The sequence below is a fragment of the Hylaeus volcanicus genome, chromosome 3 (genome assembly GCF_026283585.1).
Source record: "Hylaeus volcanicus isolate JK05 chromosome 3, UHH_iyHylVolc1.0_haploid, whole genome shotgun sequence".
NCBI lineage: Eukaryota > Metazoa > Arthropoda > Insecta > Hymenoptera > Colletidae > Hylaeus > Hylaeus volcanicus.
The window spans coordinates 22,849,902-22,862,558 of NC_071978.1; the positions used below are offsets into that span (position 1 = coordinate 22,849,902).

General features: G+C 39.1%; 1 protein-coding gene across 1 annotated transcript in view; it reads left to right on the forward strand.

Annotated features, from left to right (window-relative positions):
* The window catches only part of LOC128873758 (KN motif and ankyrin repeat domain-containing protein 2), a 66,049-nt gene that overhangs the window by 29,359 nt on the left and 24,033 nt on the right, over positions 1 to 12,657 (forward strand). The window contains exons 2-4 of the mRNA XM_054117575.1: positions 4,033 to 4,129; positions 7,497 to 7,696; positions 8,027 to 8,255. Coding sequence (XP_053973550.1) covers positions 4,084 to 4,129; positions 7,497 to 7,696; positions 8,027 to 8,255 — 475 coding nt within the window. The 5' untranslated portion in view covers positions 4,033 to 4,083. The remainder of the gene's footprint in view (positions 1 to 4,032; positions 4,130 to 7,496; positions 7,697 to 8,026; positions 8,256 to 12,657) is intronic.

Consider the following 12,657-nt stretch of genomic DNA (forward strand, 5'->3'; position numbering starts at 1 on the left):
TAAACAATTACGCTATAATACATTATAATTACTCACAGTAATCAAGCCAATAATATCTTTGAAATAGCAAAACTTCTGCCATTTTGACACCCAAAACTAAAAATTTGTACCGAAGAAATAACTTCTGAAAAGCAATTGATTCTTTTATATCTTTCCTGCATTCTTTTTACCTATCATAAATAAATATTCTCTCTCGCCCCTGCTACAAAACTAAACATACATAGTCACGTAGGGTTCGTGACTGGAATTAGCAAGTCAAGCTTTCGAACGAAGGGTTCGAAGGGAACAGTTCGAGAGTACACGAAACGGAACAATGACAAATCGCGTTAAATATTTACAACACCGCTCGTTTTATCAGCGAATGGTTACAAATGACGCGCACACTGCCAGCGACGCCAGATAACATTTATCACCGACTAGTTTCGTTATGTCACACGCGCGTGTCATCGCCGCGAAATAAACGTTATTTAAATCTAGTGAAAATCCATCCGCGACGTATCGTTTCATAAATCATACGTATAAATTCCGTCACGGTAAAAGATATATGTAGTTGATTAACTGACGCCGTTTTCAGACTTTTTTAATTGTGATTCACGAGCAGAATGGAATATATAAAAGTATTTGGAACATATTTTCATTTCAATATTTTCTACTTGGTTGTACATAGTTTGTTATTTAATCGTAGGCAATAGTAACGGAAAATTCTACATTTTGAGAGAGTGGTGATCGTCTCCGAGGTCCGAGGCAATGGTTACATCAACCTCCATACGCAATGAGCCGCAAGTTTCCATTTTGCGAGGACTCCGATTCGAAGAAGTAACCCTCGCTCGTGAGGTGAATACCAGTCCCGTTGAAAAACGCTTGCGAGACTTAGAACTTGTCCTTGTGTAGACTATAGGTCAGCCATCTTCGTATCTAGATAAAAATTTCATATATCAAATAAAAGATGAACAATCGATGTAGTCTCAGAATTGATCAGAATTTAGATTATAGATTGTAATATTTTATTATTTTCATTCATTATTCAATTACATACTATATATAATATACGATATATCAGTATAATATATTAATAATGTATTACACGATATAAATATTGATATTTATACACGATTGAACGAATAAAATAATTCAATATCACAATCCATAACAAATTCTAATTACCATGTTCTACGTTAACATACGTTTTATATCATTATAATATCGTACATAAATATTTCATTGCTTGTGAAAGCTATCTTCCATCTTTAGTTCTGTTTCTCGTCTATTATTCAACTAAAATGGCCCCTGGTCTCTGATGTACATCGTTACCCGTCTGTCGGTTGAAACGCGACGACACACGTGTAACATCGTGTACGGCTTGTTATATTACGATAATCGAATTTCGAACAGACACTGCCGGCTCGTTAAAAATCAGAGATGGAAAGGAGGAGAAAGGAGGAAATGCGTCGTTACGTGTTCGACGTAAGGGTCCCCTCAATCGCCCTGCGAAGAAAGAGTTCCTTCGGGTGATCGCAACGTGAATCTTAATTGCTTTTCGGGACGATTCGTTTGGTAAATGTATCACGTACACCCGCGCGAAGTTTTCAGGCCAAGGATTAAAAAGGGCCTGGATGGACGTCGAAGCTACGGTTCAGGGGACTTTCACCTTTCCAGACACGAAAACACGGGATGCTTTAAATTTTTGTGCAGGGAAAGGTACAGAATCGAGCCCGTTGAAATTTCAAGTGGGTGTTTCTCATGTTCTTGGGAGTGGGTAAAAAAAAATAATGAAGGAGGAATCTTGGGTGTTGTAATAAATTACAAATTTCGTTTTAAGAGCATTTATTTTTATTGTAGGATGCAGATAGTCACAGATGAAATTTAATTTTGAAAGTATTTGATGAGATAATCAGTGTTCTGGGGCATGTTTTAAGTAATTTTAAATATTTGGGAAACTGTTGAAACTATTCAAGATTTAGAAATCGTAAGAGATAACCACGGATGAATTTTACATTTAGATATATACAGTATTTTGTGAGATAAACATTTTTTGGAGGGAATGTTTTGTGATTCAAAATATTTTAGAAATATTTTTTAAGCAACTTAAGATTTAGAGAATGCAGGAAATACGATATTTTGGAGCGTTTTCAATATCGAAAGCCCCCTTAAATTCAATTGGCCGATCCAAAGGCCCGTCCAAACGTGATTCCTGTCAGACGCAATTTCCTCTTTTGCGTCACGTCAGTTTACCTTTCTGCGTGAGAGATAGGAATTGTGTGCTCGCAGGTTTCCACGAAGAGACGAGAGATGGAGCAACGTGACAGTCGAACGACGTGTCGGGGTTGAATCCCGAATGGCCTTGAGCGGTCAGTTGATTTTGATCCGACCGCGGCTTTTCAGAATCCATCGCTGACGTTCGAAACAGACAGAATTAATTATACTGTCGTGGGAGCCTGCAGTCGAAATTAGGGCGTTCGAGTGAAATTTGACGCAGCATTTAAGAGATGAATGCAACATGCTCTAGAGAGGCCTTTCAGATAATTTCATAGTGAGCACTCCAAACGTTGAAACTCAAAGTGAAGATATTTGTTCTATAGTTTCTCTCACATTGGCTTAACAGTACCATAGGCATTATTCATTTTATTCTTCCTACAAAAATATTTTTAGCGCTACAAAACCATGCCAAAAGAACCCTATGCATCTCGAAAGTATTACATCTGCCCTTCACTCAGAATAAATTCCCAAAGACTCAAGAATTAAATCACTCGAGAGTCAGCTCTACAGATTATTTCCCTTGCTCTAATATCTCCCACATGATTCATTTAATTCCTCCTACAAAAATATTTTTAGCACCACAAAACCATGCCAAAAGAACCCTCTAAGTCTCGAAAGTATTACATCTGCCCTTCATTCAGAATAAATTCCCAAAGATTCAAGAATTAAATCACTCGAGTGCCAGCTCTATATATCGTTTCCCTCGCAGTGGCCTAATATTTCCCACATAATTCATTTAATTCCTCCTACAAAAATATTTTTAGCACCACAAAACCATGCCAAAAGAACCCTCTAAGTCTCGAAAGTATTACATCTACCCTTCACTCAGAATAAATTCCCAAAAAGTCAACAGATAAATCACTCTATCAGTCTCAGCTCTACAAACCACTCGACTCGTTCATCTACATTGCATCGAGTAAATTCTCAGTATCGCGTAATTTCATTAGGCGTTCGTTACACCCATGTCTATCCTCAGGATCGCGTCAAACGTCGTATTCCTTCGCGCAAGATCTTGGGTCGCGATCGCCGTCAATTACTCGCCCTGCGGAAATCTCTCAAGCCTCTCGGTTCTAATAAAGCGCTAAAGAACTCGTGGAAACGACCGCGGAAAACCAATTAACTTCGAAGAATTCCTTCCCAGCTCGCCTTCCGTAATTGACCAAAAAGGAAAAAAAAAGGGGGGAAGACGGGCGGGAGAGGGGTCGGCTGGGGAACCGCGGAGGAGTCGCAAACGAAACATCCCACCGTAGCCTTTCACGGTTGTCTTGGTCGAGTTTTAAGCACGATTTCCACGGAGTCCTGAGGCTAATTCCGTATCCCGGATTTCTGGTCTGACGACAACGCGTCCTCCTCGCCGCACGTCGCCAACGCCAAACTTTAATTGTTCCGCGAGGAGGTATCGTCGACCGAATGGTATTTTTACTGCCGTTTCCGGCGCAGAATCGTGTCAGGATGAGTTCTTCGGGATTTTGAGGATCTTGGGAAACTGCCACGTATTAGGGTTGCGGGGTTAAAAGCTGCGTCCTTCATTTTCTCTGATAGTAGAATCAATTTAAGGGAGAAAACTATTTCGAACGTGTTAACCTTCCCTTCGTGATTTAATTATTTGCAAAAGGTTTGGAAGGATTTGTTAAATGAGAGTTTTACGAAATTCTTTAGCGTATTAATTACTTTTTTTTTTAATCTAACGTGTGCGCCCAACGGGCTGTTACTCGCGCAAATCGATTCTTCTGTGCTGCTCGTGCTAAACAAAGCCGTGGGACTTTTTGCTTTCAGGATTCTGAATATGCCCTGAACGGTGAGCTGAATTGGACACGATAACGAAAAATGGCTTTGACCGTCGTACCCTCGGCCCGCGTTTTCAACGGAAACGGTGAGTATATTATTTTCTTTCAAAACAAAAAATTTGCATTCACGTTCTTCTATGCGAAGTATTAGTTTTTCAAAATGGTTTCCAATGAAGTAGATCGAGGTAGAATATGCAATCTGCAATTATGATATTAACCTTTTTGAGAATAATGACGTACGCGTATGTACTTTTGCTATTATTATTTAAAACGAAAATGCTGGTAGAATCGGGTACGAGCATTTGTTTAATTCATAAACCGATTGAGCATATCAGTTGTAGAAATTAATTTTGTGCGTTTTTAATCCAAACCTACCATTTATTTATAAAGAAAATCCATACAACTTGTCATCTTCCCAGTTACGTAATAGTTGCAATAATAATAGATAATAAAATAATAATTGTTAAGTAGACCTCGTAATCTGATAGAGGCACAGCAATAATCAAAATTTATTCTGAACTTCGTATATATAAAAAAAATTATAATTTCCATCAGGTTGAGGCCTTGGAAGTTTGATAATTAGACCGATCAAAATGACAGATTTGTACTTGAACTCCAAGCACAGAATTAACATCGGTCTAACATTTGTTTAAAAAATTCCCAAGCGTACCATCAAAACAATCATATATACACTGTACACTGATTTAAAAGGAAAGTTAAATTTCCCTCAAAGCGTTACTGAAGCACCAATAGAAAATGCCATAAATCACAGCGTCGATACGAAGTCGTGGCAGATAACAGGTATCAAGAGTTGGCAAGTAAATCAGGTTATCTATCCTCAGGCGCATCGGGACGCGACTCGTTGGGAAGCGCAGCTCGCGGTTGAAAGATATAACGCTCATCGATCGCGTGCACGGTCTCCATCCGACGAAACCATTATTTATGAACGCCTCGTGGACGTTGAATTGTTAAATAATATATAACGGCGGAACGTCGGGTGTAATTTAATAAAGACACGGCTCCGTGCGCGGAATCTTCGAACCGGATAAAAAAGATTGCCTCGGCAAACGGGCCGAGTAACGAAGCAATCGGAACCCCGTCCTGAATTAAAACTTCACGGAAATCCGCGCAAAGGCTCTTCCGACTGCACGGGGTTAGTCGCGACAGCGCATTATTAGCTGGTTGCCATAAGCTCCGATCCAGGTGGCTATAATTATCCGGAGAAATTATCGGCATGGAACGATCAGGTATAGGTTGATTCAGAGAGTGATTGAGACGTGATTTTATTAGTAGATAGAATATAATTGTCTGTCGAATCAAAGAAGGAATCGAATTTATTAGTTTCGTTGTTGGGAGAGCTAACAGTTTAATTAATTGGATCATTAGACTATTTATAAAATTCTTGTTTACTTTTATTAAATACGTAGTGGAAAATTGAATTTTCGTTTGAATAGCTAGGTGTAACTATCAATGATCTGAAATAGGAGTTCATTTGTATTTGTGAATGTATGTGTTTGTCTTTATATTTAGGGAGTAGTTTATCAGTCAATCGTGAAACTTGCAAGCCTTTTGCAATATTATAATACACTTCTCATTCTTAATTCTATGATTCTTGCAAAAATTCTGTATGCATGGACGTGTGTACTTGTGCATGTTGGACTCTGTTTCAAGGTTTATTAGAGAGTCATTCAATTTTCTACACTAACATCTATACACATGGGGTAATGGTATTATTAAATTTTTAAAAACCTTCCACATATATGAATATTTTTATATACATGTATATGTATATATATATATATATGTTGTCTTCTATTTGATATAATGATATCAATCTCAATATAAGATATCCATCCCTCTTATACCTCATACAAAATAAAATCTTTGCAAACACACCTGCAAAAGTTGAACCTAAATAGCAATTTATTTTACTGTGTAAATATTACAATATGAACATTACCTTCATTATCTTTTTACATCATTGAACATACTGTGCACATTTTATACTTTCTTGTCCATTAAAATTCCCTACGAATGCCCAAAAAACCGCAGTCTACTGATAAGTAACAAACCCATTCAACCGAAGTAGTCCAATAGTACACAAGGGTTCTACCAGCTCTGGATCATCAACAACACCGTATCGTAGATCAAACGCAGCGCGGTTCGCTCGATCTGCCGTCGAAGAGGGGTTCATTAAGTCATTGCCACGTACGTCGCGATAGCATGAGCAGTCCTGTATGACACGTAAATGGGATCCCCACGCGTCCCCGGCTAACGAACTTTGCCAGATTATTATTACCGTGCCTCTGGATGGTCGCCAATGGTTACAACATATTTCGGTTTACGCTGAGCGCCGGTCGTTACCCTCGAACAATCAGCCGCTCGCGATGAACTACAATCGATCTAAACATCCAAAGATAGATCCTTTCTCTCAGGTCGATCGCAGAAAGACACGTCTCTCCTTCGATCTCTCTCTTCTATTTTCATCTAAATCGAAATAGGAGCGATAATTGAAGCACGCTGTCGCTGAATAGGTTCTGGATGACGAATTGGTAAACCTGTTCCCATTCTTCAATTTGTAGAGCATGACAGAACGAATTGAACGACCTAATTAGGTGACACTCGTTTCATCCCTTCGTGTCGTGTTTAATATGAGGCAATTTGTATCGTTAGTAGATTGAATGGCTTTGTGGCTTATCGGTATAGAAGGAGACAGAACTTGTGGTACATTAAATCAAACGGAAGACAACATATATATATAAGTATTCGTACAGGAACCATTTATTTTAAATTGCTATTGTTATTACAGTATCAGCTTTGTGAACCTCTTGTGAATTGTTAAGTCAAACAGACGACAACATATACATATTATTATTGTTATTACAATATCACTTCTGTGAGCCTCCCATAAAAAATTGCAAGCTTGGTACACAAAAACTAATTTGAATACAATTTACTATACAATTATTAAGAATTTATTAAGACTCTCCTGTTAGCTTAAGGTTTATTAATCAAGATGTGGTTCAGGCAGCAATAACGACTTTTTATAGAAGACAGTAGATATGCATCTTATTGTAGGTAGTACGAGCAAATGAATTCTTGCAGTTACTCCTAAACAAACTCATAAAGTATCCTCTTCATTGGAAAAATATCTAGCACCAACTCTTACCAAAGTACATTCGTGCTCATAATTATGGAAGTAGCGTATATATCTTGAAAAAAAATTACATCGAATTAATTTAGTTTAAAATGCAAAATAACTGATAAACTCATTTTTTTTTCTTTTTTTAATTTTAATTTTTGCCTCAGACCATTTTCATAACAAGGGCTCATTTGAAAATAAAAATTCTACAAATGTCCAGACACCATCCCAACTATAACAACTCATTGTTTAATCATTTTCGATGTTGTTTCTCTAGTAACCAAAGTTCTCTTATGTTTTTTGGTCCTCAGTGGGGACGCAGGCATACGTTTCCGGCCCCACGCGCTCCAAGTGTCTCTGCTGTCCCTATGGCTACCACATAGACCTGGATTTCGTGCGTTACTGCGAGGCGGTGGCCGCAGGAAGCGCGGGCGACCGATCCAGCATCGAGAGACGGAAGAAAAGGGAACGTCGAAGGCAATGCCAGTCAATGGAGGTTCTCCTGGGTCTGGTAATTGATCGCTCGATTCCATAATTAAACCGTTCTAGACGAGTGGATCTTGCCGTGATCAGGGAGGAGCGTTCATTTTCGTTTCCCTTGCGTTAATTAAGATGTTCCTCTGTCTCTCGGTTCATTATAAAATCGCTGCTTCGATGCTTCCACGGTTCGATGAACTTCGAATCGCGAAAGACGCTTCTTGTCGCTTTTCAGCGCGATTTTCAACTCTGCGAACGCTCTTCCTTTGGCAGAGACCTGGCGATGAGCACAATGGACACTTGGAGGATCGGTAGGAGTCGAAGAAGGTCGAAGATTCCTGTTTATTTCTAATCTTTCCATTAGGTGAGTCCTGCCCTCGGAGGAATAGAGACCGAACTACCCAAAATACCTCAGGAACCGGCCACGACAAACGGTCTGTCCACTACGTCGAGGTCGACGCAGGAGAGGCAAGGGTATCCGTTGGACTCGCCAGCCATGGACCTCAGCGACGTCGTGGGCGACTTCGAGGCGGCCCTGAGACACTCCACCAGGTCCACGAGGTCTCCTGACAAGCAGGAACGCACCGAGAACGGTCAGACTCTTTTAAATTCTATTTACTAATTGATTCATTGGTATATTTCAGTTTTGATTGGCCTTTGTAAGAAGGTATATACTTGAAGCAATCTGTTGTATTTGAAAGTATACCCTCTTTGGGAATTTATCCCTGGAATTGGGTACAACCTACAGGTTCGAGGTTCTCATGGTAGCATGTTTTGGAGACACAGAAAATATTTTTTAGAGGTTGGTAGGATGGATAATGTGGGTGGTTAAACCACTGCAACACCCATGACGTGAGGAATATCTCCACTTCAGATATGAGTTAGGGCTCAGAGGTTTTATTACATACAGTATAAAGAATTAAAGATGAATTTAGGGGATATGTATGACAGGTTGAAGTACATACGCTGTACAAGGTGATTTAGAGTTTTCAAGCCACACCGAGTCAGTACTTTCCATATAAAATGTATATAGAATGAAAAGAACATTTCATAAAGACGTAGACCCATAAATTATTTACATAATAATTATGATAGAACTATAATACATGAACGAATCGATATCCTACCTACTCGGTCTTGTTATGAATTCATACAGTATGGAACTAAAATAGATCAACAACGTGCATTCAATTTGAATTAATGCGGAGAGTTAATATTGCATTCCAGAAAATTCTTATGATAACTCCAAAATGTATTATCGTTATTACATTGGCCCCGTGTATAACAATAATCTTTCATAGAAGACAATTTTTCCACAATTTTGAAACATATTACGAACAAATAAAAAATTTTTCCACTCAGAAATTTTCAAAATAATCAAGAAAAATGTACCAACCAATAATGGCTGGCCCCGCGGTTACTTCCATGTACGGTTAACGACGCAGCAAGGCTTTTATGGAAGAAAAGAAAAATCGTTACCACGCGAATGCAGTGAATCGCGACGCGAATTAATTCCTCGCGGTGAAAGAACGAAAAAAAAAAAAGGGAATAGAGATCCGATAATTTCACGCACATTTGATTTCCTCGCGCTGAATCCGCTCCGGCCATCTTTGGATTCTCTATGGCCCAATGACCTGCTACACAATAATGCCGTAAAGAGAAATGCTTCCTACGCTTTTAACTCGGAATTTCACCGAAACGCGTACCGTAGTTGATAAGTAAAAGCTTCTAAGACCCTCTAATGAGTTTGCCCTCCTCCTCTTTCCTCGCGCGTATCGTTTCCAGGATTATCCAACGAGAAACTGTTTTCCCAACGCGTACAGACTGGGAGTTTGTGATTTAATTGTGAAGTTAAATATATCTGGCGCCGTGTCGAGGCAAATCTAGGTATTCGAAAATGAATAGTCGACGCTAATGATGCGACACGGGCTTCGATATTGGTTTCGATGCGTTTGCATTTAGAGCTGATAATTGGAACGAGGAACTATTAGAGTTTATTGGGGTCTATAAACAGGTCGAAGCTTATTGGAACTTGCTCGCGAGAGTATTTCGAAGGGTAAAGTTATTTTCTTTAATCGTTTCTATTATTTTAGATATTTATTCTGCCGGGAGGATTGGTACAATGGTGAGGGCATTACTCGTGAGAGTATTTAAAAGGGTACAAGTATAAAATTATTTCTTTTAATCGTACCTAGTTATGCTAACAGTGGTGAAGTTGCTCTTGTGTAGATATAACTTTAGATTGTATCTCTATCTATAATTTGTTAATAATAGGGAACATAGTAATTTGAATATTGTAGTAAACTAAATTCCATACAGTTGGTTGCATAACCAAGACAACATAGCTCCACAAGAATATAAAACACAAAATATAAAAAAAAAATGGAGTTCTCCAACAAACCTGCAAATTATCCAAAAAATTGGTAATGCTTCTGCCCGACATTAAGCTACGAATGACAAATAAAAAATCAACAATGCCCCATCTCTTATTTATCACCTAAAAATTAGAGTTTACATCACCCCAAAAATGAGATAATGTTTCTCATCGAGGGAATTAAATTACATCTGTTTAATAAATCACTGTTGTTTCGACTGATCGCATGATATTAATATAATGTTTTGGCTATCGTCGATCTTAATTAGACACGGAGCTGCTCCTGCCAATGGCAATTATCGCTTCTTTCGACGCGAGTTCGATGCCTCGACACAATGCCTGGAAATTGATACGTGTCCGCATTACGGGCGAGTAATTAAATTACCCCTATCGGTAGACGCGTTCCCGTTCGACGGCGATTCCGCCAGGTACCTTCGTAACCATAACGCAACGCATCGTCTAATTACATCCCCGGTCCCGGAATGCATGCGAGGAATATGAAAATTTCACCTGGTCGGTTGCATACTCGCGCATATCCGACGCTTCCGTGTTTTCGATGGCTTCCAACGAACCACGAACTCATCAGACGCAGCCGGAACAGATGGTCTATTTCATTACACGTTTAACGGACCCCAACGGTAATTCTCAAGCCGACCTGCCGAACACTTTTCTCTCGTTAGGGACAAAGGCGATTGAGGAGATGCAAACTTTAGGATTTTTTTAGACGATAAGCAGTCGATGGATAAAATTGAAAGTTTTTGTGCTTATTAAAGAACTTGTGAGGGTGCTATATGAATTTTTGGGCGCGGTTTACTCTAGGAATAAAAGAGTTTGTTAATAATATTTTCCGTAGTCGTGTTTGAGTATATAGATCAATGAGCAACGTTTAGGATATTTTTGAGTCGACAAGTAGAGGGTAGATAAAATTGCAATCTTGTGTGCTTGTTCGTATATTCATTGAGGCATCGTATGAATTTTTGCATGCAATTTACTGTAGAAACAAACGAGTTGTTAATAATATTATCCATAGTCGTGTTTGAGTATATAGATTAAGGAGCAACGTTTAGGATATTTTTGAGTCGACAAATTTAGGCTAGATAAAATTGAAGTTTTCTGTGCTTGTTCGTATATTCATTGAGGCATCGTATGAATTTTTCCATGCAATTTACTGTAGGAACAAACGAGTTGTTAATAATATTCTCCATACTCAGTTTACGTACATGGATAAGTGTGCAATGTTTAGGATTTTTTTAAGTCGACAAGTAGACGGTAGATAAAATTGCAATTTTGTGTGCTTGACAGCATATTCATGAAGGCATCATGTGAATTTCCGGGTGCAGTTTACTTTAGGAATAAAGGAATTGTTAATAATATTCTCTCATACTCGCGCCTGTCTATGAATAAACTGACGCTGTTTACGGTTCTTTTCAACCGACAAGTACGCGATAGATAAAATTGCATATTTGTATGCTCAATAGTATATTCATGAAGACATCGTATGAATTTTTCCATGCAATTTGCTCCGATAACGCAGTAATTTCACATTGACGTACACAAAACGTGCTAGAAGACAGCTATCGAATATCGACTGAAAAATTGCCATCATCCTCGCGCTAGAAACATTTCCTCCAATCAACGTCAGGTTCGTTAAGATAGACGTCACGGTTAGACGTCAGAGTCAAGGATCGAATAAGCCCGCAGCCAATTGGATTCCGTCGACCGGTTAGCCACCGATGCTTCGCTGATTCTTCCAATAACGAACCACTTTTTCCTCCACGATTAGAGCCGTCCTCATAATCGCACGTAGAACGTCCATTAGAGTTGCTCGAGGATTCTTCTCACCGTCGCTCGAGTCTTTGTGTCTTCGCTAATCCACGGATTCACACGGTTTTTGCTCTCGTTCGAACAAAAGGTCTCTCTGCATGGTTCAGTTGACGTCTACCGACGAAAAGCAACACTCCCTTCTAGGTTTCTCACGGGTCACCTCGAACGCCATCCTGAGAAGAGCTCCTCGTTCGTTCTCAGGAAGATTCTCACGTTTCGCAAAGCAGAACGTTCGTGCTCCCGTTTCCTGTCTTATCGCGCACCAACAGACAATGGGAAACCACTGGAAGGAAGCTCCACTCGCCGCTGAAGGAGCGTGTGTGTCCTTTGACTCGGTCTCGTTCCTCGGATCGGATCTCTTTCAGCCTCCATCGCGCGGATTTTATTTCATCTCGGAGGAAATATTGTTTCTTGGTCGTCTGCATTTAGAAGGACATTCATTGCTTGCCTCTCTAAGGCTATTTTATTTGTATCTTGCATTTTTAGGTGAATTTTATTTACATCTTTCAAACGAGCAATTATTTCTTAGTTGGAAGAATTCATTTGCAATCTGTGTTTGAAGTTGTACGTGTGGGTTGTAAGTAGACTGTGGGTTTTATGGATTTATAGTCCATGGTAATGTGGGAAGCTTGTGTGTGAGATGCATCTAGAGCATGTTTCATGAAATAATGCAATTATATATTCATATTTCCAAATTCAGTAAAATTCAGCACATGTTCTACGTATTTGCACGAAGGAAAGTTACCATAAATAATCTGTAATATAATTTTGGACATTGCTATATTTTTAACAAACGA